The 26,603-nt window shown below is 33.7% G+C and overlaps 2 protein-coding genes across 2 annotated transcripts; one reads left to right on the top strand and one right to left on the bottom strand.

The window, feature by feature from the left end:
• Positions 1-532: 532 nt before the first annotated feature.
• Positions 533-3,247, top strand: LOC107763431 (tubulin beta-5 chain). The gene is made up of 3 exons (XM_016581922.2): positions 533-1,022; positions 1,819-2,088; positions 2,436-3,247. The coding sequence occupies exons 1-3, from the start codon at positions 629-631 to the stop codon at positions 3,101-3,103; spliced, it is 1,332 nt and encodes a 443-aa protein (XP_016437408.1). The 5' UTR covers positions 533-628; the 3' UTR covers positions 3,104-3,247.
• Positions 3,248-4,237: 990 nt separating this feature from the next.
• LOC107763430 (phosphoethanolamine N-methyltransferase 1-like) lies at positions 4,238-12,746 on the bottom strand. The gene is made up of 12 exons (XM_016581921.2): positions 12,309-12,746; positions 12,122-12,237; positions 9,010-9,147; positions 8,661-8,798; positions 7,855-7,998; positions 7,200-7,310; positions 6,969-7,110; positions 6,154-6,434; positions 5,071-5,232; positions 4,925-4,978; positions 4,764-4,838; positions 4,238-4,650 (listed from the first exon to the last, which is right to left on the bottom strand). The coding sequence occupies exons 1-12, from the start codon at positions 12,322-12,324 to the stop codon at positions 4,552-4,554; spliced, it is 1,476 nt and encodes a 491-aa protein (XP_016437407.1). The 5' UTR covers positions 12,325-12,746; the 3' UTR covers positions 4,238-4,551.
• Between the last annotated feature and the right edge of the window lie 13,857 nt (positions 12,747-26,603).

Genomic DNA, 26,603 nt, shown 5'->3' on the forward strand with positions numbered 1-26,603 from the left:
AAGAATGAAGCTGCATATCAACTTTACCTAATATTTGACATAATTAAATCACCCAAAACAAATAAACAATAATTAAAGCTTCATTTCAGAAATATAGGTAAGTTGACTAAATTTAACATTACGCTAGGACGGCACATCTTTAAGAGAAAGAGTCACAATTGGCAAACTTTGCTCACGAGAGGCCAACCCACAAAATATCCATAGCTATATTTCAACACGACGGACACTCTTAAACCGTTGGATCAACCTATGGAAACTTAATCCTCACTCTTTATTTTCCAGTTTAAGTTATATACACCGTCAATATAAAGAAGTTTTACACCATCATGTCGCATTTACTTATTATAGAAGGTAGTTTTCTTATTTTCAAGAATAACAAAGCGCATATTTAAAAGAGGTTTACCTGTAGATATCTTTTGGTCCTGATAGTGTAAAAATTTCTTGCACTGACGTCTGACAGTGTATGTAACTTAAACTCTTTGTATAACTCCAGCCTAGTACTATTTCGCATCATCATTACTTCTATATAAACCTTACAAATCCTCAGGCATTAAACTCAACCCCTTGGGAGAGTTACTAGAAAAAGTTGAAAAACAACTTGTAGTAAACATTTCCTTGCCAAAAAAAAATGCGTGAGATTCTTCATATTCAAGCAGGACAATGTGGGAATCAAATTGGATCAAAATTTTGGGAAGTAGTATGTGATGAACATGGGATTGATCCCATTGGAAAATACTGTGGGGATTCTGATTTACAGCTTGAAAGAGTGAATGTATATTATAATGAAACTGGAAATGGGCGTTATGTGCCACGGGCAGTGCTTATGGACCTTGAACCTGGTACTATGGACAGCATCAAAACTGGTCCTTATGGTCAGATTTTTCGCCCCGATAACTATGTTTTCGGACAGTCTGGTGCTGGAAATAATTGGGCTAAAGGCCATTACACTGAGGGTGCTGAACTTATTGACTCTGTTCTTGATGTTGTCCGAAAAGAAGTTGAAAACTCAGACTGCTTACAAGGTTAGTAATATTAGTGTATTTTAACATGTGATATATGGTTAGTAATTAATGCTTATCATTGAGATTTACTTGTAATTACTATCTTATAGATGACCTGATTGTCTGCAAAACGCCTAGAACTATTTTTTAGCCTGAAAAGGAAAAGTGTGTTGGACTAATTTTCATGCAAGTTGGACGGATAAAGTCCATGGAACCAGCTACTAATGCTTGCATTAGGTTAGACTATCTAGCGTTGGAAAAATTTGGTTATGGAGAACAGGATTTATCAAAGCTTGAGGCATGTCAAGAACACTGTCCTTAAGAATATTTTGCCTACACAATAAAGAATAAATTAGGCGTATCCCTCAGGATTCAACAAGCTCTTCCCGTTATTAAACTCGGAACAGAACTAGCAGAAAATTTAACAAAGAAACCCAGCATATAGGAGGAAGAAGAAGATTCAGAAAATTGTGTTTTTAGCTTTCCAAAGACCATGTTTATATAGGTGTTGCTCCAACAGCTAATTAGCTGCTAGTTCCAACGACTAATTTCCAACGGCTAGTTTATTTCAAAGTAGATAAAAATAAGGGACATTTCCTTTTGAGATATCCACAAATTCTTACATCTATATCATACCCCTTGAGGATGCGACCCTTTGTCGGACCCTTCGTGAATGCATAATACTTTGTGCATGGGCTGCCCTTTTTTGGCCTTTTGGACGGATAAATTATTTATTAAGCTTTGTTAATAAGAAAAGAAGGTAGCTATTTTAGAGGAATATGTTATTTGTATCTCAAAGCAAAATATGTGAATACAGGATTTCAGGTGTGTCATTCTCTTGGAGGAGGGACAGGATCAGGAATGGGGACATTGCTGATATCAAAGATAAGGGAAGAATATCCAGATAGAATGATGCTTACTTTCTCTGTATTTCCATCTCCAAAAGTTTCAGACACAGTAGTGGAGCCTTACAATGCAACACTTTCAGTTCATCAACTGGTGGAAAATGCTGATGAGTGTATGGTTCTTGACAATGAAGCTCTCTATGATATTTGCTTCAGGACTCTCAAACTCTCCACTCCAAGTTGTAAGTATTATACAAAATATAATTAAGTAATTATAACTGTTCTTTTTCTAATAGCTTAAGTTTTTAGATGGTGTTATCACAATTCTACATTTATCAAAACAGGCAGAGGTCTTGGATTCAAAATTTTGTCGCCACCCAAAAAACAAAAAGTATTTTCTTGTGTTTGGCACGAGTTTCGCTATGAAAAGAATCAAGCCTAGACGTGAGGGTGTGTATTGAGACATAGTAATAGAGTAAAAGTTTGCTCTCTCTAACTGTTTAATGGCCTAATTCGTTTATAAACGTGATCAATCTTTAGTCATAATTTGATTCAAGATCTAATATATCTGCTTTGTTGTTGTGATCAGTTGGAGACCTGAATCATCTAATTTCAGCAACAATGAGTGGTGTGACATGTTGCCTGCGATTCCCTGGCCAGTTGAACTCTGACCTTCGAAAACTAGCTGTGAACTTAATTCCTTTCCCGCGACTTCACTTTTTCATGGTGGGATTTGCGCCTCTAACATCAAGAGGATCTCAGCAATACCGAGCACTTACAGTCCCTGAACTGACACAACAAATGTGGGATTCAAAGAACATGATGTGTGCTGCTGATCCTCGACACGGTCGTTACCTCACAGCCTCAGCACTATTTAGAGGCAAAATGAGCACAAAAGAAGTAGATGAACAAATGATGAATGTGCAAAACAAGAACTCGTCGTATTTTGTGGAATGGATTCCAAATAATGTTAAGTCGAGTGTTTGTGACATACCACCTAAAGGGCTTTCAATGTCTTCGACGTTTGTTGGGAATTCAACTTCAATTCAAGAAATGTTTAGGAGAGTGAGTGAGCAGTTTACTGCTATGTTTAGGAGAAAGGCTTTCTTGCATTGGTATACTGGAGAAGGAATGGATGAAATGGAATTTACTGAAGCAGAGAGCAATATGAATGATCTTGTGGCAGAATATCAGCAGTACCAAGATGCAACAGTTGAAGAAAATAGTGATTACGAAGATGAAGCTGCAGAAGATTAAAGGTGTTCGACAAATTTGCTGTTACGTATGTTCCTTGCTGCAATGAAACTCCATTAGATTTATGTTTCTCAGCCCTATTTGTACTGCGTTTATCTTTTATGTCATACTGTTTTCTGCAAAATTTTCTTTGTCATGCTCTGCCTAATATGTTATATCATGTCCTGAGGTATATCACTACTCATTTACAAGGTTAAACGGCAAGAGCATAAATATCTTCTATTTTCCTGACTTTGTACTCAAAAAAAAAAAAAAAAACTTTCTATTCTGTTAGTTTAATTTGAAAATTTACCTAATATATGTTGAAGATACTTCTTATGATTGTGAGTCATGAGTCTAACTCGTGGATGTTAATCAAAATCAATAGCAAGATCATTTTCAGCAAAATTTACCTGAAGTTTGAAATTAAATTACGTAGGTTTTTAGAAAATTACCTCGTAACTCAGTACTACAAATTTTCAGCATCATAACTTCACCCTGTAGGTTGATAAGTACATTCCTTTCAGTAGGCGATTTTGGATATTTAGCCAAATTATAACTGCAGAGGCTGACCATGGGATTTTCCCAAAACACGCAATATCTAGCTAAATTAGGTTAAAAACGAAATTCCATTATAGTTTAACCCAAACGGGAAGGGGGAAGGCGAGTCAGTATGCTAATTCTTTCACCATTTTCCTAGTACACATTATGAAGGATCCTTTATAATTATCAGGAGAGACCCTTATACAATGTCTCTCTATCTCTATAAGGTAGGGGTAAAGCCTACGTACATACTACCCTCCCTAGACCCCATTTATGGGATTACGCTGGGTTTGTTGTTGTTGTACCCTTATACAATGTGCGCTCTTCTTCTCATCCAATTAGAATCCTCTTATAGGCACAAATTGAACATGACTACTCTAGGAGTAGCATCTATTGGCAAGATTCTGAACTTTAAATTTCAGGAGAAGCTTAATAGTACAATCATTTGAGGCATTCAGTGCATTGACATACGGCAGAAAAAGTGAAAATGAGGGTGATCTGCTCATGACTTCACGAGATAAGATTTTGCTTTCATCCGTGGTGATCGCTAAAAAGTAGATTATGATGGAGATATTTGAAAAATGAAAATCACAAGCGGCTCAATCAAAGAAGAGGTTAACAAGGAAGACAGACAAAAAGTTACCAATTCCAAAACCACAATTACACTCCTTTGCGCCGAAAGATGCATGGGTGAGCAACAAAACAAAACATAGAACTCAATACGGATGCTATATGCATCAAATTATAGGGTAGAATGGCAGCTGAATGAAGAACAAATTCCAACCAGTACAGTAATTTATATCCTAAACACAGGCAAACAACCCGATTATTACTTGGGAGACTAAACATAACATAAAATTACTGCAAGGCATGCATGTTGATATTCGAGTACATAAAATGGGACTGGATCCACCACACATTTGGATAATTCAGTTCTTCTTGGCAATGAACAAACCCCACCTCTGCTCACCTGAAGAACTCCTGATTAGCTTGGCCTTCCAACCTCCAACTATTTCATTATAGTCTTGCTGTGATATTAAAATCAGAAACAAAAGTGAGGAAATTATTCTGTAAGAAACAAAAGTTAAATGACACAAAACAGAAAGAGGAGATAAAGTGCATCAAATGATGAAGCACTCACTTCAGAGAAGTCATGGATAAATGACTCTCTTTCCTTCTCCACAGTATCTAACTCCTTTTGCAGAACTCCAATGAACTGCAATGCAAGTACAGACATACAAGTTGTTTCAATATCTTCCTAGCCTGGCACACAAGTTTAAACAAGATTTGTAAAACACATACCTGTTCAGTACGATCCTCGGCCACAACTTCATTAAAACCCGCATCTCTGAGCATCTATATGGTTAGCACACCCCAAAAAAAAGTTGCGTCAAACGATAAACAGGCAAATAATAGAAGGGGAACAATTACATGGAATGGATCTATACCTGCCCATATGCTTCAACATCATGTAAATCATAACCCCTTTGTTTAATATAACCTGCAAATTCTTCTGATGCTGTTCCTGCTTTTTTGCAGTAATCACTTATGAGAACTTTGCCTCCTGGTTTCAGCCACTTGTAGAAAGATCTGAACAATGCAGGTTTGTCCTGACACCACACCATTAAAACAACAAATAAATAAAACCATGAAAATCAGGCATAAGAAATAAATTGACTTCAACAGTGAATGATTAAAGGACAAAAGTGACAGATAATTTGGTGGTGCAAGGCTCTTCACCATTAAAGATAAAAACAAATTAGCAAAATACATTGAATTAAGAGTTGTAAAATGACTGAGAAAATGAGATGAGATGGATGTGTTCCTAAGTTTGCTACAGAAGAATATATATGCAGTGAGACAGAGAGGCATGGTGCTAATCAATTATCACTCATCTGTCACTACATAAATTATCGCTCATCTGTCACTACATAAAATAAAATTAACTACAGATAAAACAATTGACGAAGGAACCAAAAGGAAGATAAGATAAATATAAATGAAGAATATTAGTTAATAAAGTATTGGGGAGAGGTGATCAGACAGGACATGGCGCGACTTAGGATTATTGAGGACATGACCCTTGATAGGGAATTATGGAGGTCGAGCACTAAGGTTGTAGGTTAGGGGAGAGTGTGAATATTTCTACAGCACAATAGAGGGAGACTATCTAGTTAGGAGTTAGACTAGGAATGTCATTGGTCATCTATTGATGCAGGGCTTTACCTTCTAGTGGTACTATACCAGCCATCTATTTCGTATTTAGTATTTCGTATCCTGTATTTCATATTTCATATCTCTTATATATTGTTGTTATTTTTATTACGCATTTTTATGGTACTAATATATCATCTCCTATTGCTTTTTTGAGCCGAGGGTCTCCTGGAAACAGCATCTCTACCCTTCGGGGTAGGGGTAAGGTCTGCGTACATATTACCCTCCCCAGACCCCACTTGTGGGATTACACTGGGTCGTTGTTGTTGTTGTTGTTGTTGTAAAGATTTTGAAGCTCCACACAAGTGAAATTTTACCTGGATGTGAAGGATAGTATCCCGACTGTATATCACATCAAATGCGCCATCAGGATATGTTTTCTTAGTGCAGTCAGCAACCTCAAATTCAACAGCACATTTGAGACCAATAGCACGCTCAAGAGCAAAAGAGATCATGTTGATAGACAGGTCAATGCCAACAACATGAACATCATACTTGTCAGCCATGTAGAAGTCACCTCCTCCAATGCCACAGCCAACATCAAGGACCTTTTGGCCAGGCTGAAGATTCAACATGGCTACAAATTCTTTTGTAGTTTCTGCTCAAGAACAAGTACTGCATCAGAAACTAAATAATTGGAAAAGAATATTATTGGATTACATTAAGCCAGAAGAGACACTCGCAAGCAGATATCTGCGCAGAACCAAGTACACATTTGTACAAGTCCTCACCACAATGACATGTCAAACAAAAGAAACTTAGTCATTATAAACTTTTTAGGTCTGAGGACGTAATCGGAGAACCTACACATTGTAAGAAGAGACATTCATGGAGCCAATGGACAACACTTAAAGAGGTTATTGGGTTCTCCGATTCAACACAAGTGTTTTGCAGTATGAGTAGTTATGTCAAAGGGCATCTATGGTAACAAATGTTTGCCCTGTACCAAACGCATGGTTGACTTATAGTCATAAATTTGGTCTCTAGTATTATTGATGAATATATATCTATGATGAATGAGATAACCAACTTGTATTGTATCAGTTGGTAACCCCAAAGGCTGAAAACTCATATTAATAATCCCTCTATATTACACAAGACTAGAGTAAGACGTGCAATCTGAGAGGCATACCAATTCCTCCCGTGCTCACAAAACCTTGTCCAAAGACATGTTCATAGCGCAGAATACCACTACACTTGTACTGAACAGTGTCCAAGAACCGCTGAAATCCCCTGTCATCCTCACAACTAACCTTCTGCCATGTCCAGCAAATCTGCAATGTGCAAGTAGCAAGAAAACATTGCTTGGATTGTGAGTTAACATTAACTAACAAAAGGGTCAATAAGGAAAGCATGATTCTACCTGATTTTGATTCTTTTTGTTCCTCACATAAGCTCCGATGCACTTGCAACCAACGAGAGAAAGTTCAAATGATTCTCCATTACCAGCATTTACATGGCATTCCTTGAAAACCTGCGCTTGACAGCTATTTTTTCAGCTCTTCTTACTATGCTTTCCGCGTAACAATTAAGAGAGGACCAGAAAATGAGATCCATGTAGAGTAAGTAAGAAGAGGCAAACCTAAAGAGTTATTTTCAAAGTGACAAATGCATCAATTCAAGCCTTTTAGACTTTCATTATGTGTAAAGGTAAGGATTTGGGTAAAATTATTTAATATAAACAGTGTAATTTAGTGTCCACAATAAAGCTTCAAAGCACTTTATGAGAAAGCTGCAATTCCAGGAAAAAATGAAAAGATGTGGAGAAAAGAAAATGCCTTATCTAGGATTTACTAAAGAGGATCATTTAATGGTGAAGAGAAAAGACAACGATATACAGATAGAAGCACGATAAAAAGATTTACTAAATGGAACCAAATGGTTGGTCAATGCAATAACATACTTCAGCCACTTTGTTGAGTTGAATGCCAAGGAAATAACAAATGTTCTTAAACAACAATGCATTTTTCTCATAATATCATGTTGGACAAGAAAGCAGTTGAAAGCAAAGCTAAGACCTTTGTGTAAAACCTAGGTTCCCGATAGTGGGTAGGGTTATTCTTTCGCTTGTGGTCTCCTGACTGATGGAAGCATGACTCTCTGAAAAATATGTAACCACCAACTTTCAACCATTTAACCATTCTCTCAACGAGATCCTGAACCTGCGAGCAAGGGTAGAAACAGTTTCAAATGTTAAAGCGGCAACTAATTAAACAGCAAATCAAGTCAGAAGTAGTAGTAGAATTGCCACATAGCGCTGAATGCAATACTTTCAACCTAAAACCATTTTCCAGTTCTCTAAAGGAACGGTCGGTGGAAATAAAGGTTAAATACGCATGGAATTAAATTCTTATTTTCAGCTATTTTCCCTATAAAAGCATGTTTAGCAAAGAAACACTCCGTTTTATTGAGGATCGTGGCATGTCACTTGTTGGAGAGAGATACTGACCCAGAGAGATTGGAATTGACTTCTTTTTGTAAAATCATAGTATTAGTTTAAATATGTGTAACTAACAATGTGCCTGTATACTTCAAGATTTCCCTAAGCATGACCTCCATACAATGTGCCTGTATACTTCAACATTTGCCTAACCATGATCTCCATACACCACCATTAAGGTGGATATTTAGTATTAAAAAAAGCATTAAATGCTAAAGAGTGACCAACCAGTGTGTTGAATATTAGCTAATCTTTATTAACTGAATCACAACCCTTCAGTCCAGCGTAATTTGACGCAATTAACTGTTCATCCATTTTTATATAAAGGTAACTCCAGTGATTTTCTATGTGGAAGATAAGGCAAAAGATAGAAAAGAAACTTACCTCTCCATCAGAAAGATACATCAATAGCCAGTTGGAAAATATCAAGTCCACTGATTCAGGTGAAAAGTTCAAATCTGGAGAAGTCACATCAGCACACATGAACTTGACATTCTTATGGTGCCCGTTAATGCTTTCATTCTGCAAGGAAGCAAATTAGAAGGATCAGGATATACATAAACCTATTAAGTATATCATCACTTAAAAAGCATGAAGAAGTGACAAGTAAATCTTCTAAACCAACTCTTATTTTCTCTTAATTCTGAGAAGTATCTTATAACCCTCCAGATGCACAGCGCATTGTTGACAGAGACAGAAAATGCAAATATCTGAAAGGCAAACAGACACAAACCTTCTTAATTGCACCTTCAATGAAGTCCAGTGCTATAAGCTGTCCAGCTTTCTTGGCTAATTCGCCGGTGAAACGGCCAATACCAGCACCCAATTCCAGCACAGATTTCCCTTCATATGGCGGAAGGAGAGACACCACCTACATGACCAGCCAAAAGTTTCAAATTTTGGGGAAATATTTAAATTGTCATACACGTAATCATATCCACTCACAAACAAACCAAATAGAATGTGCGGTTCTGAAACAAACCCGAGGACAAAAAATTTGCTAGTTTCCTCTCAAAGCAGGAAATAGAATAACCTTCTTCATAAGGCTACACTGGTAAAGACAACTCAATGAACTCAAAGATGTTGGAACTCGAAAGAGCTCCAGGCTGTATGGAATCAGTTTAAAATATGAACAAAAACCCGTCAATTAACTTTTGTCCATGTAATAGGAATTAGGTCAAAATCTTACCCCTAGTTACTGAAGTTCAAAACCGATTAAATTGCATACTGAATAGACTTCACTGAGGACAATTATGTACCTGGGAAATGCTGGGCAATTACTAGTTGAAGACAAGTACAGGGGAAGAAACAATAATTTTTTTTAAAAGTTATCCTATGAGTCAGTCCCAGCTTCATCAGTCACTAGGAACCAATGACATCACTCATCATGATTATTCTTTTTTGTGACTGTAAGAAAGCATTTGGGAATCAAATAGAAATTCCCATATTCAAGGATACTTGTCATTTCAGATGACAAGCAGGGAATTTCAAAGGTACTGTTGCTGGCATGATAAACAACGTCTAATAAGTTATAGGTACTAATTACCAATTACACATCCTAATATAAAATCCCAAAACAAAATTAGCACTATACCACTTTTTTTTTCTTTTGGCAAATGTAAAGGGTATGTTCCAAAAAGGAAATCAGTGAAAATGATTTGAGTCCGGAACCAAAGTGTGGTCTTTTTGGACTCAAACAACACAAATAGGTGGGGGGGGGGGGGACTGACTACCATTTTATATAGTTCACCGCGCTATATTTAAACTCAAAATTGGCGGGAGGTATAGTGCATATACAGGAGGCATTGCGGCTCAGGTAAGCCTTCAAATCTTGCAATCTCATCAACATCATCACCAGTGACCACAATATTATAAACATTTACTATGATCCGGCTCACTTTCTCACCCTTTATTACGAAATGTGTGTGATCAGAAGCACACCTTTTGTAGCCAAACTAAACTATGGCCTTACTGAACTTCTCAAACCACGCCCTCGGGGATTGCTTCAATCCATACAGGGCTTTCTTCAATCTGCATACTTTATGTGACTCCCCTTTCATTCCATATCCGGGTGCTATCTCTATATACACCTCCTCGTGCGAGAGCTCACCCATCCCACAAAAAGTGATCTTCTCCGTATTGTAGCAAGCTAACACCGGATTCAAGGAGTTGTCGTGTAGTGGATCTCGTCTATTGCTCGTTTCAGCCACCAAATCATCAAATTTTTACATTTCAAAAAACTTTAAATCGAGGTATTCCGACTTACTTTTTAGTAAAACCCATGTATAAAAAATACTTATGAGTTATTTTTTTTACTGTGGGCTATGTTTTTTTGTGATCGTCTTGTGATTTAATTAATTTGTTATTTTTTATCCAGATTAGATTATTTATGTGCTAAAAAATTAGTAAAAAAGATATATTGTTATTTTATGAATAACTATTGTTATATGTGATTTTATTGTTGTACGTATATTAATATGTGACTTCATTATTGCTTAGTGCCCTTTAATGTTATGTTGTGCCCTTAATAGTTATGTAGTGCTCTTTAGCGTAGTAAAACTGATAATAAATTTTAGCTTATGGTAGTTGACTTTGTTCATGGCCATTTAAACAGTATTACTTTAGTGCTTTTTAAGATTCTGTTGTGCAGAATAAATACGTGATCTACTTAACAAACTCGGATAGAGTACTAATTATGGATTTAATGTATCCGTAAATAATTATCAAATATTAAATAGGTATCATAAAATAATCATTTGCCGGGAAATTTGGGCAAAATATGAAAGTTAACAAACAAATCATTACGAATGAAACAAATTCAATATTATTTACTATTAAATTTGTAGTATTTTTTATATTATTAATTATTGAATATATCTTGATTACTTATGAAATTGTAATATATAATAATTCAAAAATAACTTTAAAAAGATGATAGTTCAAACAAAACCATGTAGAATTTTAGTAGAAAAATGTTGGAAACTAACATATGAAATATTAATATAGAAAATTTATCAACCTAAGTATTTGTTATATGAATAATTACTAAATTATCTTTGTAGTTATTAAAATTAATCATTTAATTATCTGTTAACCCCAAAAACATCTGAAAAAATGATGATAATTCAAACACAAACCCTCTCGAATTTTAGTGAACAAATGTAAGAAAATAACATAAAAAACAACAATATAGAAAATTTGTCAAACTAAGTATTTTTATATGAATACTTATTAATTATATCATGTATAGTTATGAAAATTAATTATTTAATTCTATACCCAAAAATAGCTGAGTAAGAAACAAACATATAAAATAATGTAATAAACTAACATATAAAATAATAATATAGAACAATATCGACTAAATATTAATATAAAAGATAATGCAATATATTTAAAGATGTTAAACAATTAAACAGAAAAACACTTTAATTAATATTGTTCAATTTACAGACATCGTCATGGAGGTTCCCCTGTGTATCACTGACCTGCATCTCGAGAGCTACTGTTGCTACAGGGCAACCATAGGTCTTCACACATCTGTGATGGACAGTGTCTGTCCCAGACATATTGACGATATGTGGGAGTTCATTAGGGACCACCCACTGCATCCCCGTATAGTTAGACGCCTTTAAGATACGGGTTTCTACAGGATCATAGAGATCGGCAGCTATGATAGAATCAGTACTTCCTAATCAACATAGCTTTTACAAATAATTACGACAGTAATTTTTACCCAACCAAGATAAAGCTAATAAAGTAACGGACCAACTGTATGATAAGACATAGTATTAAAATTGGATATCAATAGATCATTTAAGGAAGCAGAAAGTTAGTATATATACCTCAGGCCTCTCTTCTTTGTCAAGATCCGCTGCTTTCGAGTCGAGCATCATAGCCTCTACAGTAAGTTCCGCAGTGTGCTCCATCCAATAACTCTTTTGAACCTCACGCTCTTGTCCTATAAACACACCACATTCACAATCAAAAGCTTAACAACAGTCAAAATAAGTGACAAATCAAGTAACAGACCTGAAGTAGCAGCCATTGTTGCGTGATGATAGATGATTCCGATCTGATGAGTTGGATCGTTGAAGAAAATGTAGGTGATCTGGATTGGGTATTAGGGTGGGAGAAAATTGCTAAAAACCCTCAATGGCAAGGCGAGATCTAGAAAAGCTCCTGGATCTACGGTTATTCTTTCTACCTTTCTGCTGCATCAGCTAGACGTAAAATGTTTTGTGAATTGTGATGGGTTATGGCTATCAATGGACTTGACTTGCCTATTTATAGGAAACGAAATGGCATTGAAAATGGGAAAAAAGAGTAACGTATATCTGATGATATTTTTGGGTTTATGTGTAACAGAGAGATAGAGAGAGAGAGGGTTTTAGAAATTATAGGAAGGTGAATGGCGAAAAGGGATAATCGGCGAGATGATAGAGAAACGTTACTTTTGTTTTAAGAGCCGTTTGGACATAACAAATTTTTCCTTTTTTAAGAAAAAAATTTCATAAAATTTTTAATTTTTATTCGAAGATGTATTTTGAAAATTTGAAATTCAAAAAGATATTTTTCAAAATTTTCACTCAAATAACTCACAAAACTTCAAAAATAACCTAAAAATATATTCATATCCAAACACAACTCTAAGTGGGCGTTTGGACATAAGAATTGTAAAATTCCAAAAAAGGATGGAAAAAAAAAAATCAAGTGAAAATGGTATTTGAAATTTAGTGGGCGTTTGGACATAAGAATTGTAAAATTGTAGAAAAAAAGTGAATTTTTTTTTAAGTGAATGGTATTTGAAAGTTAGAGTTGTGTTTGGACATGAATATAATTTCGGGTTGTTTTTTGTGCGAGTGATTTGAAGCGAAAATTTTGTAAACAACCTTTTAGAGTTTTCCAAATTTTCAAAAAATTCCAAATTTTATCTTCAAGTGAAAGTTGAAAATTTCAATGGCTAAACGTTGATTTAAAAAAATTGAATTTTTTTGTGAAAATAAATGAAAATATTTGTATGGATAAACGGCCCCTTAGAGTTGTGTTTGAAAGTCAAATATCATTTTCACTTTGAAATTTTTTTTACCCCTATTTTAAAATTTTACAATTCTTATGTCCAAACGCCCCCTAAAAGTAGTACAATATTTGGTGAAGATGAATATGATATCACCAGTAGTGGGCAAAAAAATTAGGGCATTTGCATCTATACCCGCTTTTTGTGTCACGTTTTAACTTGTGCCCGCTTTGCAAAAAAATTGCAAACGTACCCGCTTTTTCGCATAAATTCAGCATACGGGGCTGAAGTAGCAAAGACAATCACGCAAAACTTCAGCATTCTAGTAGTCGGGCCTAAAGTTCAGCTCTAGAGCTGAAGTTTTTGTTTTGTAACTCGCGAACTTCAGCTCTAGAGCTGAATTTTTTATTTTGTAATTTTGATCTTTGGCCATTATTCATCTTCCAGAATGTTTTAGACGTGAACTTTATATGTATGTTGAAAGCCTCGTTTTGCCAAATTCACTGGTAGAAATTTAAAGAGCTGAGGATCAATGAGTGAAGGATCACTTTGCAATAGTCAAATTCATTGCATTAAAACAATTCAAAGAATCGCAAATCCATAGTGTTGGTAAAACTTGGACTCGTCTGTTCCAACAGTCTTTACTGGACTTTCTTTTTAGTTTCTATTGTCAATTTCTGCACAGTTATTTAATTCTGTTCCTAGTTAATAGGATGAATGGTTACCATTTGAAAACGAACAGTGAATAAACCATTTAAAATTGTTAAATAAGAGATGTGAAATCTCCATTGGAATCTCTCCTACTAAGTTATAATGGGAATGAGAAAGAAGAAATTTCCATTAAAAGCACGGAATTTAAAAAGAAGAAGAAGAAAACGAATAAGGAGAAGGAGGAGGAGAAAGGGGGCTGAAGTTATTTAAACAGTGGGTATAAGTTAAAAAAATTTAAAATAATGGGTATAGGTTGTGCAATTTTTACCGTGAAATTACTGAAGATTCTCCGTTACGCTAATTTGGATTGATCTACCCTTTTGTAGGGTAAAAATAGCACGATATAGCCAGTTTTCGGACTGGTCATTCAAAAATAGTCAGCGTTTACGAAGTCAATGAAAAATAGCCATTATTTTGCTGCAACAGAGACCGGTCCAGCATAATATACTGGAGTTCGGTGCACCTGTGTATGAACTCCAGCATATTATGCTGGACCGGTATACTTTGCTGACTCCAGTATAATATACTGGAGACTGGAGCACCGGTGCTCCAAACTCCAGTATATTATACTGCACAATTATACTTGCTGGAACTCCAGTATATTATGCTTGAGTTCTAGTGTACTTATGCTGGAACTCCATCGTATTATGCTGGAGTTCCAGCATACTTATCCTAGAACTCCAGTATAATATGCTGGAGTTCAAGCATACTTATGCTGAAACTCCAGTATAATATACTGGCGTATTTTTCGGATTTTGAACATTGTTTTCGCTCAGATTTATCCATCTTTGAATTTCTCCCTGTTATAGGCCCAGGGTCGCTGCATCTTAAGCTCCCTCTTAATCAATTTGGGAATGTTACACAAATAACCGGCCAAATTTATTATTTAAGTTTTTTAGCTAGTATACATAGATCATATATTAATTATACATACTTATACATAGTATTATGTATAAAGTATATAAAATATACATATATTATATATTAGCTGGCTATTTTAGTTTTAAAACTTAGGTGGATAGCTATTTGGCTAACTATCCTCCGACCCGAAAAAATTAAGTGAGTCACAAATAGGGTTTAGTTACCAATAATTAACCATTAATTCATTCTATCAAAAATAGCTATAAGAACTCCATTCATATACAACATTAAAAATAATTAGTTAAACAAGATTTCTTCAACGGCTATGATTGCAATTCACTAAAAACACATAGACGAGACAATACATAAAATTTGAGGGAACTTAGAGGTAATTTGGAGTCAAAATTTGTTATAATGTTATACATCGTTCAAAAAACTTAGGCATAAAAGTTTTTTTTTTCAATGGGTATGTTTGAAACTTATTGAAAACACATAGATGAAGCAATATATAAAATTAAGTAGAGGTAATTTGGAATCAAAATATGTAGCTGATATCAAATTTAAAAATGTTCTGCGACACATCTATCTAATAAGTATCTCATATACAATATACATGGATACATTAGGAATACAGAAAGGATACATATTTGATATATATGAGATATGCAAACGGATTAGGGAATAAAAATAAGTAGGTTCCTTGTATTTATATGGTAGGTTATGGATTATTGGTTAATTAAAAGAAAATTTCTTTAATTAATCCGGTGGGGATCCACTAGGGTTGAGGTAATTTTAAAAACGTTGGGCAAATTTGACCAAATAGTATAAGAAATGTTAAATGTGGACAATATCCGAGAGTAAAAGTGTAAATATGGCCCTTTTCCCTAAATAAGATAGGAATTTATAGCTCATATGGCAAAGGCTAATACCTTATTTATTTTAAATATATACCCTTTTAAAAATTATATTTCATAGCTACTTTTTAATTTCTTATAGCAAATATCTATTTATGATCACCTCCTACCCTTAAACCATAAAATAAGCGTTGTATTATTTTTCTCTCTCCCTTCAAATCTCTTGTATCCCCTACCCCATATATATTCTTCCTCTGTCTCTATCATCTTCCACCTTCACCTTTTCAACCTAACCATTATAGTCCCTCCGTTTTAACTGGTTCTGTCACGACCATAAAAAAGAAATGGTGAATCCATCACCTTCAGATTTGGAGAAGGAATAACTTGAAGAAAAGCACCAATCGAAAACGGAAAAACAAAAGAATTCAACAAATAGAAAATAAACGCCGACAGATCGATAGGTACCCTAATGATTCGAATTTCATTGTTGAGAAGGCGAGAAGCCCTAATAATATCATCAGTGGACATAGCATAGAGCTAGTCATCTTCGAAGTTGCTATCCTCTGCCATCATTGTTTCCATCGTATCTTCTATCTTCTGTTTGTATGAGAATCCGGGGAGAAAACGGAATTAGAGAGTCGATCTGGGTAGCTTGTGCAATCAGAAAGCTTTCTTGAAGATTCTATTAATATATTTCAATGTATCTCGTTGTATTTCACTGTATTCATTGTCTTTTTTTCTATTATATTTCAATGTATTTCGCTGTATTCCATGTATTTCATTGTATTCATTGTCTCGTTGTATTCCATGAATATATTCATATATTTTTTAATTAATATAATTTATGTATTCAGATGTATATATGTATTCAAATTGCTTTGTTTTTGTTGTATTTATCGGCTGGAAAAAATATTCAGCATATTTCGCGTCAAATACAGATTATGGGTGATGTAATTGAAATATATTAGGAGTCTATTGTGTTAATTGATTCACTTTCCATTTAAAATCAACTGAATAGGCCACGATTTGCGCTACTTACGTTATTGTATTCACAATTACATGTCGTGAATACAGTCGAATACAATATCTGTCTAGCTGTAATCCCCTGTTTCACACCGCGAGTACATCGAATACAAAAATTTGTCTAGCTGTAATCCCATGTCATGAATACAGTAGCTTAAATACATCGAATACATTCTAAAAAACCTGAAACATAGTTATAGAAAGTAATATAGTAAATGATAGCTACAACTAGCTAGTAACTACTAAACAATAGTGATTTGTGAAAAAAATTCAATAAAATAAGTAAAAATAACCAATGGGCCTAAAAATTGGAGGTTGGAAAGGCTAAAGAGGGGAAAAGTAGCCCAACAGGACGGTGTTACGAAGTACCTTTCTGTAAGGACTGGAACGGCCCAAAGTAGCTCAACAGCCGTCAATTAGGCCCAACAGAAGAAATTACTGGGCCATTGGGTTACACGACCCGTAAATGCATGGTGCGTGAGCTGTTATTAATGTAAAAATAGCACGGTATAGCCAGTTTTCGGACTGGTCATTCAAAAATAGCTAGCGTTTACGAAGTCAATGAAAAATAGCCACTATTTTGCTGCAACAGAGACCGGTCCAGCATAATATACTGGAGTTCGGTGCATCTGTGTATGAACTCCAGCATATTATGCTGGACCGGTATACTTTGCTGACTCCAGTATATTATGCTGGAGTTCTAGCATACTTATCCTGGAACTCCAATATAATATGTTGGAGTTCAAGCATACTTATGCTGGAACTCCAGTATAATATACTGGCGTATTTTCCGGGTTTTGAACATTGTTTTCGCTCAGATTTATCTTTACATGAAAAGTGGCTAAATTTCGATTCTTTTTGAAATTGGGCTATTTTTGAACGACCAGTTATAAATCTGGCTATTTTTGAATTTCTTCCGTTATTAATTGCAGTAGGTATTAATTCATTAAAAAGATTTTTTGCCCAGGAATTGCTGTTTTATGATAAATATATTCTACGGATAGTTCTATAACCAGATTAATTGAAAATGAAACCGTGCTCTTTAAACTAAAACATTCCTTCACCAAAAAAAAAAAAAAATCTAGATAGTATTATCATGTAACCATAAATTTGGGAGCTTCTGCTAGGTTTTAAATGCTATGCATATTGCCTTTCTGAGTTATGACTTTGCAAACTGGTTTATTTTGTAATGACAAGTTTATAACATGACATGATTTTGATATTCATTTTAGCATTTAAAGTCGGTTGTTAACATGTATTTTTACCTTAATTAATACGTAATTGAGTTTTCTGCATCTCTAAGTTCATACATGTACGGTCTTCTTAGATTGGTCCATAATATATCGCTATATTCATACACCACGTCTAGTTAACTGTTCATAACTTAGACAACAGATATGGTTTAAAACTCTAAACGACAAGACTTAATTTTGTTATTAACTGCACTGCCGTTGTCTGAATTTGAGGTAAACAAGATTTTAAATAGTTACGTAAAACTAAGCAAATAAAAAAGGTAGGGAATAAAATATAAAACGGTGATGGTCCCGCTCCGTTTAAAATTGAATTTCTTTTTCATTAACCGTGTGTAACATTTATAATAACTGGTCAAACATGTTATTGTTTGCAAAAAAGTTACTTGAGATCCACATTTGTTCTTTCCCATACAACTATTTGGCCTCCTAGCATTTTGCAACCTTAACCTTTGCCCCCCACCCCAACCCCTTGTTTTTTTTTCCATGGAAAAAGGATAAAAAAATGTAACGCTCCACTATACACATCTCATTTTTATTAAAAGAATTAATTCAAATAGCCGCCTACCTAATTTTTTAAACTAAAAATTGCTGATGGATATTATATATATATATAAAATTCATGTATAATATATATATAACTATGTATAATTAATATAGCTATTTGTGTAATAAAGTAGCATCTTGTTTTTCTTTCCTTTCCCCACCTATAATGTAATAATAAAAAATTAAAAAGAAACTGATAATGTTCTCTAAAGTTGTATAGTAGAGCCATATATCTCTGTGCATGGGAAATTCGCATCGCACAATTCTCGAGCTACAGTATATCCGTATATATAAAAACAAATTGAAAGTGAGGGCATGACAGCCAAACATAATCTTGGCTAAAATAGTGCCATGTCATCATCTACTTCCTGTATGAATATAATAAACTATTTCTGTAATAAAAAAATACTATTAATATTTACAGCTATGAGAGGTCCATGTATTTGGAAATAAAATCCGATTATTTGCAATTTTCAATTCACTCCTCACGTGCAAGCACTTTCCTTTTTCTATTTTTTATCATCCTATAAAATTCTATCTTGGTTGGGAAAAAGGAGTCGAGAAGCAAGAGTACAAGGAACTTTAGAGAATCTCAGAAGAGAAAGGCTGCAAAATTAACCACAGGGAGAAGGATATTTTAATCTTTTTTTCCTACATAAAAGCATATTTTCAAAAAGAGTGTCGATGGGAATCAAAAACTATATAAATAAAAAAGAGCACGTTGGTTTATAAAGCATTTTGCTCTTACACAAGGTTTAGAAAAGATGGTGTGACATAAACCGTCTAACCTAATAAACTGTTTGAAAAAACTATTTTCATGGCTCGAACACATAACTTATAAATTACAAAAAAAAAAAAAATTTATCGTTGCTCCAAAAACTCTATAAACAGGGGCGGATCCACCCCTTTACAACAGGGTGGCATAACACCTGCTAAGATGATAAAAAATTTATATACCAGTGTTGAAATTTTCTTAAATTAGGTTAAATATCTAATTCTACCGCTCGCAGCTGTAAATTAGACAAAGATGCCATGACTGAGAGATCTTTTTGAAAGCTTTTCTCGTGTGAAAAATTCAAGTTTGAAAATTATCTTGAACCTTATCCGACTTTCCCTTTTCGTGTGCTTTTTATTTCTTTTTTTCCCAATCATTTTCCTTCTTGGCTCCCTCCCAATTTTCTATTTATCGTTTCATTATTTTTTGTATTTTTCTTTTCTTTATTCTATTATTTATGTGTGGTCTCTAACAAGAACACTCAAAAAAGAGACTCCAATATTATAAAATTTTATAAAATAAGAATTTATCTTAATCTCAAATTTATGAGTTTGCTTCTTTCATATCCGAGAAATTTGAGTCTTAATGGGAATTTTCGATTGAGATCAAATTTTTTTCATCTTTTTTTTTTAATTATATCATAAATATTTGTGTTATTCTATAGTTATTAGATATAATTTAAATCTCTTTACTATTACATTATAACAAAAAAATTCTAAGCATTGCTTAAAAATATGAAATTTATGATTTTAATTTTTGAGAACTTCTAGTTAATTTAATTCTATACTTGTGAGATATAATTTATCTATTTAGATATTTTAAAAAAATTTCCTATTCTGCTTGATGTAATTCTATCCTTCAAGATGTTATCTTGTGTAAATTTATTTTAATATATAAAAAAAGATGTAATTTCCTAGTGAACATGTTGAATTTACTTGTGTTGTTATAATTAAGGTATGGTTCCTTATTTAAAAAATCGAATAAATATTTCTAATAAATTTCATATTAGTCATTATAAGATATACATTAAAAGAAATTATGATACCTGCCATCTTCAAATCCTATATCCGTCTATGTCTATAAATAATAAATAAAGATGGTAGAAAACAAAAACACGCATGCACGCAATATATAATAAATTGATACAATATCGACAGGACAAACGCACAAAGGTTTGTCTTGGGAAAGGCCGACCCAACAAAAGTTAGTGGGAGACATAAAGAAATCTTCCTTTAATTTTCTTTCTTTCTTTTTCTGTACTATTATCTATTTGTTCAATTCCATTTATCGTCTAAGTTTTCTCCCTCTTTTAATTTGTTTGCTTAAAATCTCTGAAATTTCTGATGGAAACCAATGCGATAAGGACAAGACTGATGTCGTCGCCTGTCTTGACATTGTCATTTCTTTGATGTTTCCTTTGGCTTTATATATGGACTCTAACCAATTTCTTTTTATGAGTTGGATATATACGCATTAGCAATATGTAAAATATTTATAATATATCGAGTCATCTAAAATGATATTTTACGCGATCATTCATAAAAAATAAATTTGTACTATCTAATCTGAAAAATAAAAATTAATTACTTATTATAAAAATTGAATCATTATACTGTTGAGTCCCATATTGGTGGATTAATGGGCATTTGATAATTTTAAATAATTTTGGACAATCTTTATTTCTTAAACAGACTTTTGAGATTGAGTTTGGTATAAAGTTTATTCTTTTAATCAGATAAGTGGAAAAAAAATTAGATCGGCAAAATATAATAACGTGAAATCTCTTTATTATAGGTAGATCGATATCCAACCAGCCACTTGGGGGTATTTTTCTTACAGATAAAAAAATAAAAAGAAATATCCTGCATACAAGTGCGTGCCTACTTCACTTTCCATATTTTCATAGGCCCATAGTAATTCTTATTAATTCCATGTATTTAATGCTTTGCAGCCCACATTATTTTCTTCATATTTTTGCACTGTCGTAGTTCATAGTTACAAGTCATCTCACCTAATAAAATCTTTTACAATGGATGCTGCTATATTTTTCTTTCAATAATGAAAAGCGCTTGTTATTTTCGAGAGGTAATTGCTTATATACATCAGAATAATTAATATATATATCAAATTTTATGTGATGAATTTTGTGTCAAGAGTTTTGCTTACCTAATTATTCTATCCGGTCCACAATAAGTGACCAATTTACTCTTTTATTTTGATCCAAAATAAGTGTCCATTTATATAAACAAAAAATAATTCAATTTATTTTTCTAAAATTACCATCATGTACGTATCCCTAAACAAACTTGTACTCCTCACATTAACTATACTGCAGCATTTAATTAAGAATAGTTTAGTCATAGTAACTATTTTTATCTAAAATTTAGTATTTCCTTAATAGGTGTGCCAAAAGTAAATTGGTTTTTTATTGTGGACCGGACGGAGTAATAGGAAGATAAAAGCCCTTCTGCCTTTATCTTCTCATCTCTCGCTATTTACTTGATTATCTCAAATCTCAAATCTCAAATACCAGAAAAGTATTTAACCAAAAAAGAAAAGGTAACTAAAGTAGCAGCTAATGTGGACTAAAATGACCAACTTTACACCATAGTTGCACTCTGGTCATTTTTGAAAACGCGGCCATCAAGAGGTACGAGGTTCAATTCTATCAGGCGAAGTTTTTCCAATTTGGCAGTCACATAAAGCGGCAGAGAAAATAATAAAACCAAAATAATGTTATTACGAAAGAAAAGTAAAAAGAAAGCCAAAATGCAATAGCAAAAATTATTAGACAAAAAAGTTTCTTAGTATGTAATTATGTACTAGTGAGAATGTGCCCGGGCATAGCTCGGGTCCAACATCGAACTATCTGATATTGTTGTTAATACTATTATTTTTAGATGTCATTTACTCTTGTAGTTAAATTTGCCGCGTTGGTTATGTAGACGGTGATAAATTTACATCCTCGAAGGCTATTTGTTGCAGGTTGGGCATTCTTCTCGGTAAATTAGAGCGTAAATCTCTACAATATTTTTGTATAACACAATTGATATGTACCAGGTTATAAACGATTCGACTGTAGTGGGAGAAGTAATTTTTCTCCAAAGTTATCCGGCCAAGAAATTGAGTTGTGGAGTCTTGCAATAGTATTATAATACATAATATTTTGCAATTGAGAGAGATATGATATAAGGTCGATTCAGATAGCTTGTGTAGATAGATTTAAAAGAAGTTACATCAAGATCGAAGAATTAAACTTAGTATACACACTGCAAGTGTAATAAATTGAGAAAATAAGATATTTCATATTTGTAAATCACAAATACTTTATTTTCTCTAGCTGGTTTGCTAATGAAAGCACTACTTTAATGCAAATGATTGAAGAAAATAATGCAAGCACTTAGGTAAATTTGTACTAAAGGTATCAATATTAAATAGAAAAGGATGTAATTAGACAAGAGATACACGAATGTTGAATTTTCCTTGTAATTATATGAAACATATTATTTTCACGCTACCAAAGTAAATGCAAATAACCAAACAAAGCATAACCTAATCCTTTTGATAACTAACGCTACAATGAAGCTTTTTTCCGACTATATCACTTTTTGTGTACCAAAAGAAACACTCACATATTGGCATATGTAACGGATATTTTTATCTCTATCGAAATTATTAGAATGAGTAGCAAAATTATTAACTAAAAGTCTATATAGAATGAGCATATTTGGGAAAGATTTTTATACGGGGATGAGGAATCATAAGTGGCTGTGAGTCATAGGTAATATCAATGCAAAAGTTACTTGCTTTACATCAAAGTGTACATTCACCAACAGTATGAGCCCGTATACTCTAATTGTATAAAGGCGTGCTAACACAGATCCAGCATTTGCAAGTTCTTTAGTTCGATTCTTTGTTAGCTTTATTTATATCATATTTATTTTAATTAAGCTGGAGTTTGTTCTTCCCACATTAATCCCTCTCCCCCCCTTTCCAAAAAAAAAGGATAGTTCTTGTGTTATATTTCACATATAATCCTAATTTATCTTTTGAATTCAAGCAATGGCAGGTTCATGTTACAAAATTTGGAAAAAACCCTTATTTACAAAATCATTATGAAAAGCTTCTAAAGCAATCCGAGTAAAATGTACTTGTTATCTCTTTTAGCAACTGTAAGAATGAGCATGTATCGCTCTAATATTTCAAATTCTAAAATGTACATTGACATCTCGACAACTCTTCATTTTAATAAATTAGTTTTTATTTTTTAAATTTTTATGCATGATTTATTTTATATTTGGCTAGGAAAAGTATATACTTGATCTCGATATTTTTGAAGACAATTGCACCTATATATTTTTATCTCATGTGCTTGCAACGTCCAATTAATCTAATAGTAAATTTTTTACCAACCACATATAATTCTCTTCTTATCCAATCTAAAATCACAAATGCAATATTTCTTTTTTCAAGACTGCCATCAGTACACTGGAAATCACCCTGAGTGCCTAAAAAATTAGGTTTCATAAAAATAATAAGTATTACAATAAAATTTGTAATCAAACTAAGTTTACAATAAAGGTGCACACATCTTGAATATGGAAACTCGATCATGCTCATTGTAATTGTGTGATTTTTGATAATTAGTTTTTATCATTTCTTTTTTGTCACCTATACGTCAGTGACATCAATTTTTGTTTGTAAAAATTGTAATAGATGTAGGTTTCCGTAATACATCTTAACATCTAGAATAATCTTATTAGTAAGTGTTTGACTTTTCTTATTATGTTTATCATAAGTAAAAAGCTAATATCTTATCGTGCTTTAACATAATTTTAGAGAATATCCAGTAAGATTTAAATCCTAAATACTTGAACTTATACCAAATAGTCATAAGAGTTTTAGTGGTACATCTTTTTTAATGTTGTTGCTCTGTTATTTTAACAACTTGATCATGCCCAATTATGCCTTATAAAAAGGACAATGCGGACGTTGCAAATATAACTTGAGTATTCTGCCCAGAGTCGAATCCACAGAGAATTAACCTATCAATCACTATCTTTAGAACTACTAAACTCTTGAGAACCAATTTCCCCAAACATTTGAATCACAGTTGATGGTGTCTTCAATAACTAAAATTGCACGTAAATAAACAGTTGTAAACTAAGGATACTAAGGTTGTAAACAATGGTGAGAAAAAGCTAAGGTAAAGATTTCCCCTATTGTTGGAATCCCTTCTGTTTATGCGTCATACAAATTTACCAACACACCTCTATCAATCATGAACATTTTTCTTACCGTAAATCTCTCCCGAGTAATCACAGTAATATACTATTGCACTCTCCCGAGATACACTAGCTAGCTTTAATTAACACAGTTCACTTAAGATTGCACCCAAGGCTTCGTTATCCCTAATCCCGCCTTTAAACCCGCAGTTATAGATTCCTCTTATACTTTAGGAGTGGTGTTATTCAACAATAACCTAAAAATGCACTCTCTCCCGAGTTATGCACACTAAATAGGCACAACTAATTGAGGATCCTGTCAATTAACTACAACAAGAACATAGTTGAATAAATAAAGATTGAAACTAGCAATTTGTATTCGCATAAACAAGAAGTTCATCCCCCAATAGGTTCCATCAAAACCTTAGACAAGGGATTTAGCTACTCCTAACTATGGGTAAATAAACTAAAACAATGTTCATCATAAAACTTGCAAGAAACATAAAGAGAAGAAGAAACCAAGATGTTTTGGGTGATCTCTCACACTTGTTCTTCTTCCAAAACTACTCTCCAAAACAATACATGCCTCTCTTGGGCGGAGTCTAGTGTTTAAAATAGGGTTTTGGGCTAAAAATCCCGTATTTTGTACTTTAGTCCCTGAAATTTCCGCCTCCTGCCGCGGTTCTACCGCGGTCAAACCGCGGTCAAACATGGCCTCTGCTGCTTCAATTGTCTGCGAGCAGCCCTCACCGCGGTTCTATCGCGGTCGCGGTAAAACCGCGGTATTTCATCCTGTTCCGTTCTGAATATAGAAAAACGTAAAACATGCAAGTTGTAGTACTTTGAGTCAGCTTTCCAACCATATATTATGGAGACAAAATGGAGTTATGAGTAAAAAGTTATGTCTATTTTACTAGACAGTGCGCAATATGCCTCTTCGAGTTTTCGTTTTGTTGTTTTATCATCCGTTGATCCCCGAACGCGATCCCGGCTTAATTCCTTGAGCTTTTACTCAGACTTCAAAGCTTCAAATTACTTAAATTCATTCCATAACATCTATATAGCTCGGAATCACACCTACAAGGCATAAAACACATAATTAGTGCAAAACACTAGCGATTAAAGCGCAAACTCAACTAAAGTGCAGTAAATTAGAGTGTAATAATCGACTAAAATACGTAATTATAGCCTATCATCAATACATGATCCAAAAATTAAACGTCCTCGAGCAATCAAACTACACTTTTTTTTATAGACACGACCTTTTTAAACAATTCTCCTAACTCATCATACCAAGAGTATTTAAAATAGACTAAGCACAAAAGCGTAACATCTTCACCTCAAGATTTGACTCATAAGTACCACGCATTATTCACAATTCACCTACTTACTCTAACATAGTGGTCACTGACATTTACCTTTCCTTCATGAATCAAGTGCCCTCACACAACAAAAGAGGGTAGTTCCACACAATAAAATTCAAGAACACTTAGGAACTCAAGATAGAAAGAATTCACTCACTCTCAGAAATAACATTCATATGCCACAAAAGATGCACCATAAGCTTGCCCGTAGTGTACTACTCTACTAATGGAGCTCATTCAATCTAGGATCAATTAGGACTTTATTTGGTTGTAATGTAGGTTACGGGACGGGTAGGATACATTTAGATATAAGAGTGACTACACCTCCCTAAGCACTTTAATACATATAATTTAACATTCAAACCCCATACTTATGTCAAACCAAACTCCACCTTCACATCAATATACATCAACTCCCACATTATTTAAGCTCAATTATATCAAGAGTCACCACTATCAAAGAATTTTTTTTTCTTTTCCTTTTTTTTTTCAATTCAAGTGGCTCTTGCCTTTTCAAATCAGTGCACCTTTCTCCTTATTTCATTGGTTCCACTCAAAAGCCAAATCAACTACCCCACACTTTAACTTTTAGAAAGTTCATAACAATTCAAGTGCTCATGAGAGGTTACAATGGTTCAAATAGATGGTTAATTCAAACAAATGGGTAAGGCTTGTAATGTGGTTGCCAAAGAAACTAGATT

Source organism: Nicotiana tabacum, chromosome 6 (genome assembly GCF_000715075.1).
Source record: "Nicotiana tabacum cultivar K326 chromosome 6, ASM71507v2, whole genome shotgun sequence".
Classification (NCBI taxonomy): Eukaryota; Viridiplantae; Streptophyta; class Magnoliopsida; order Solanales; family Solanaceae; genus Nicotiana; species Nicotiana tabacum.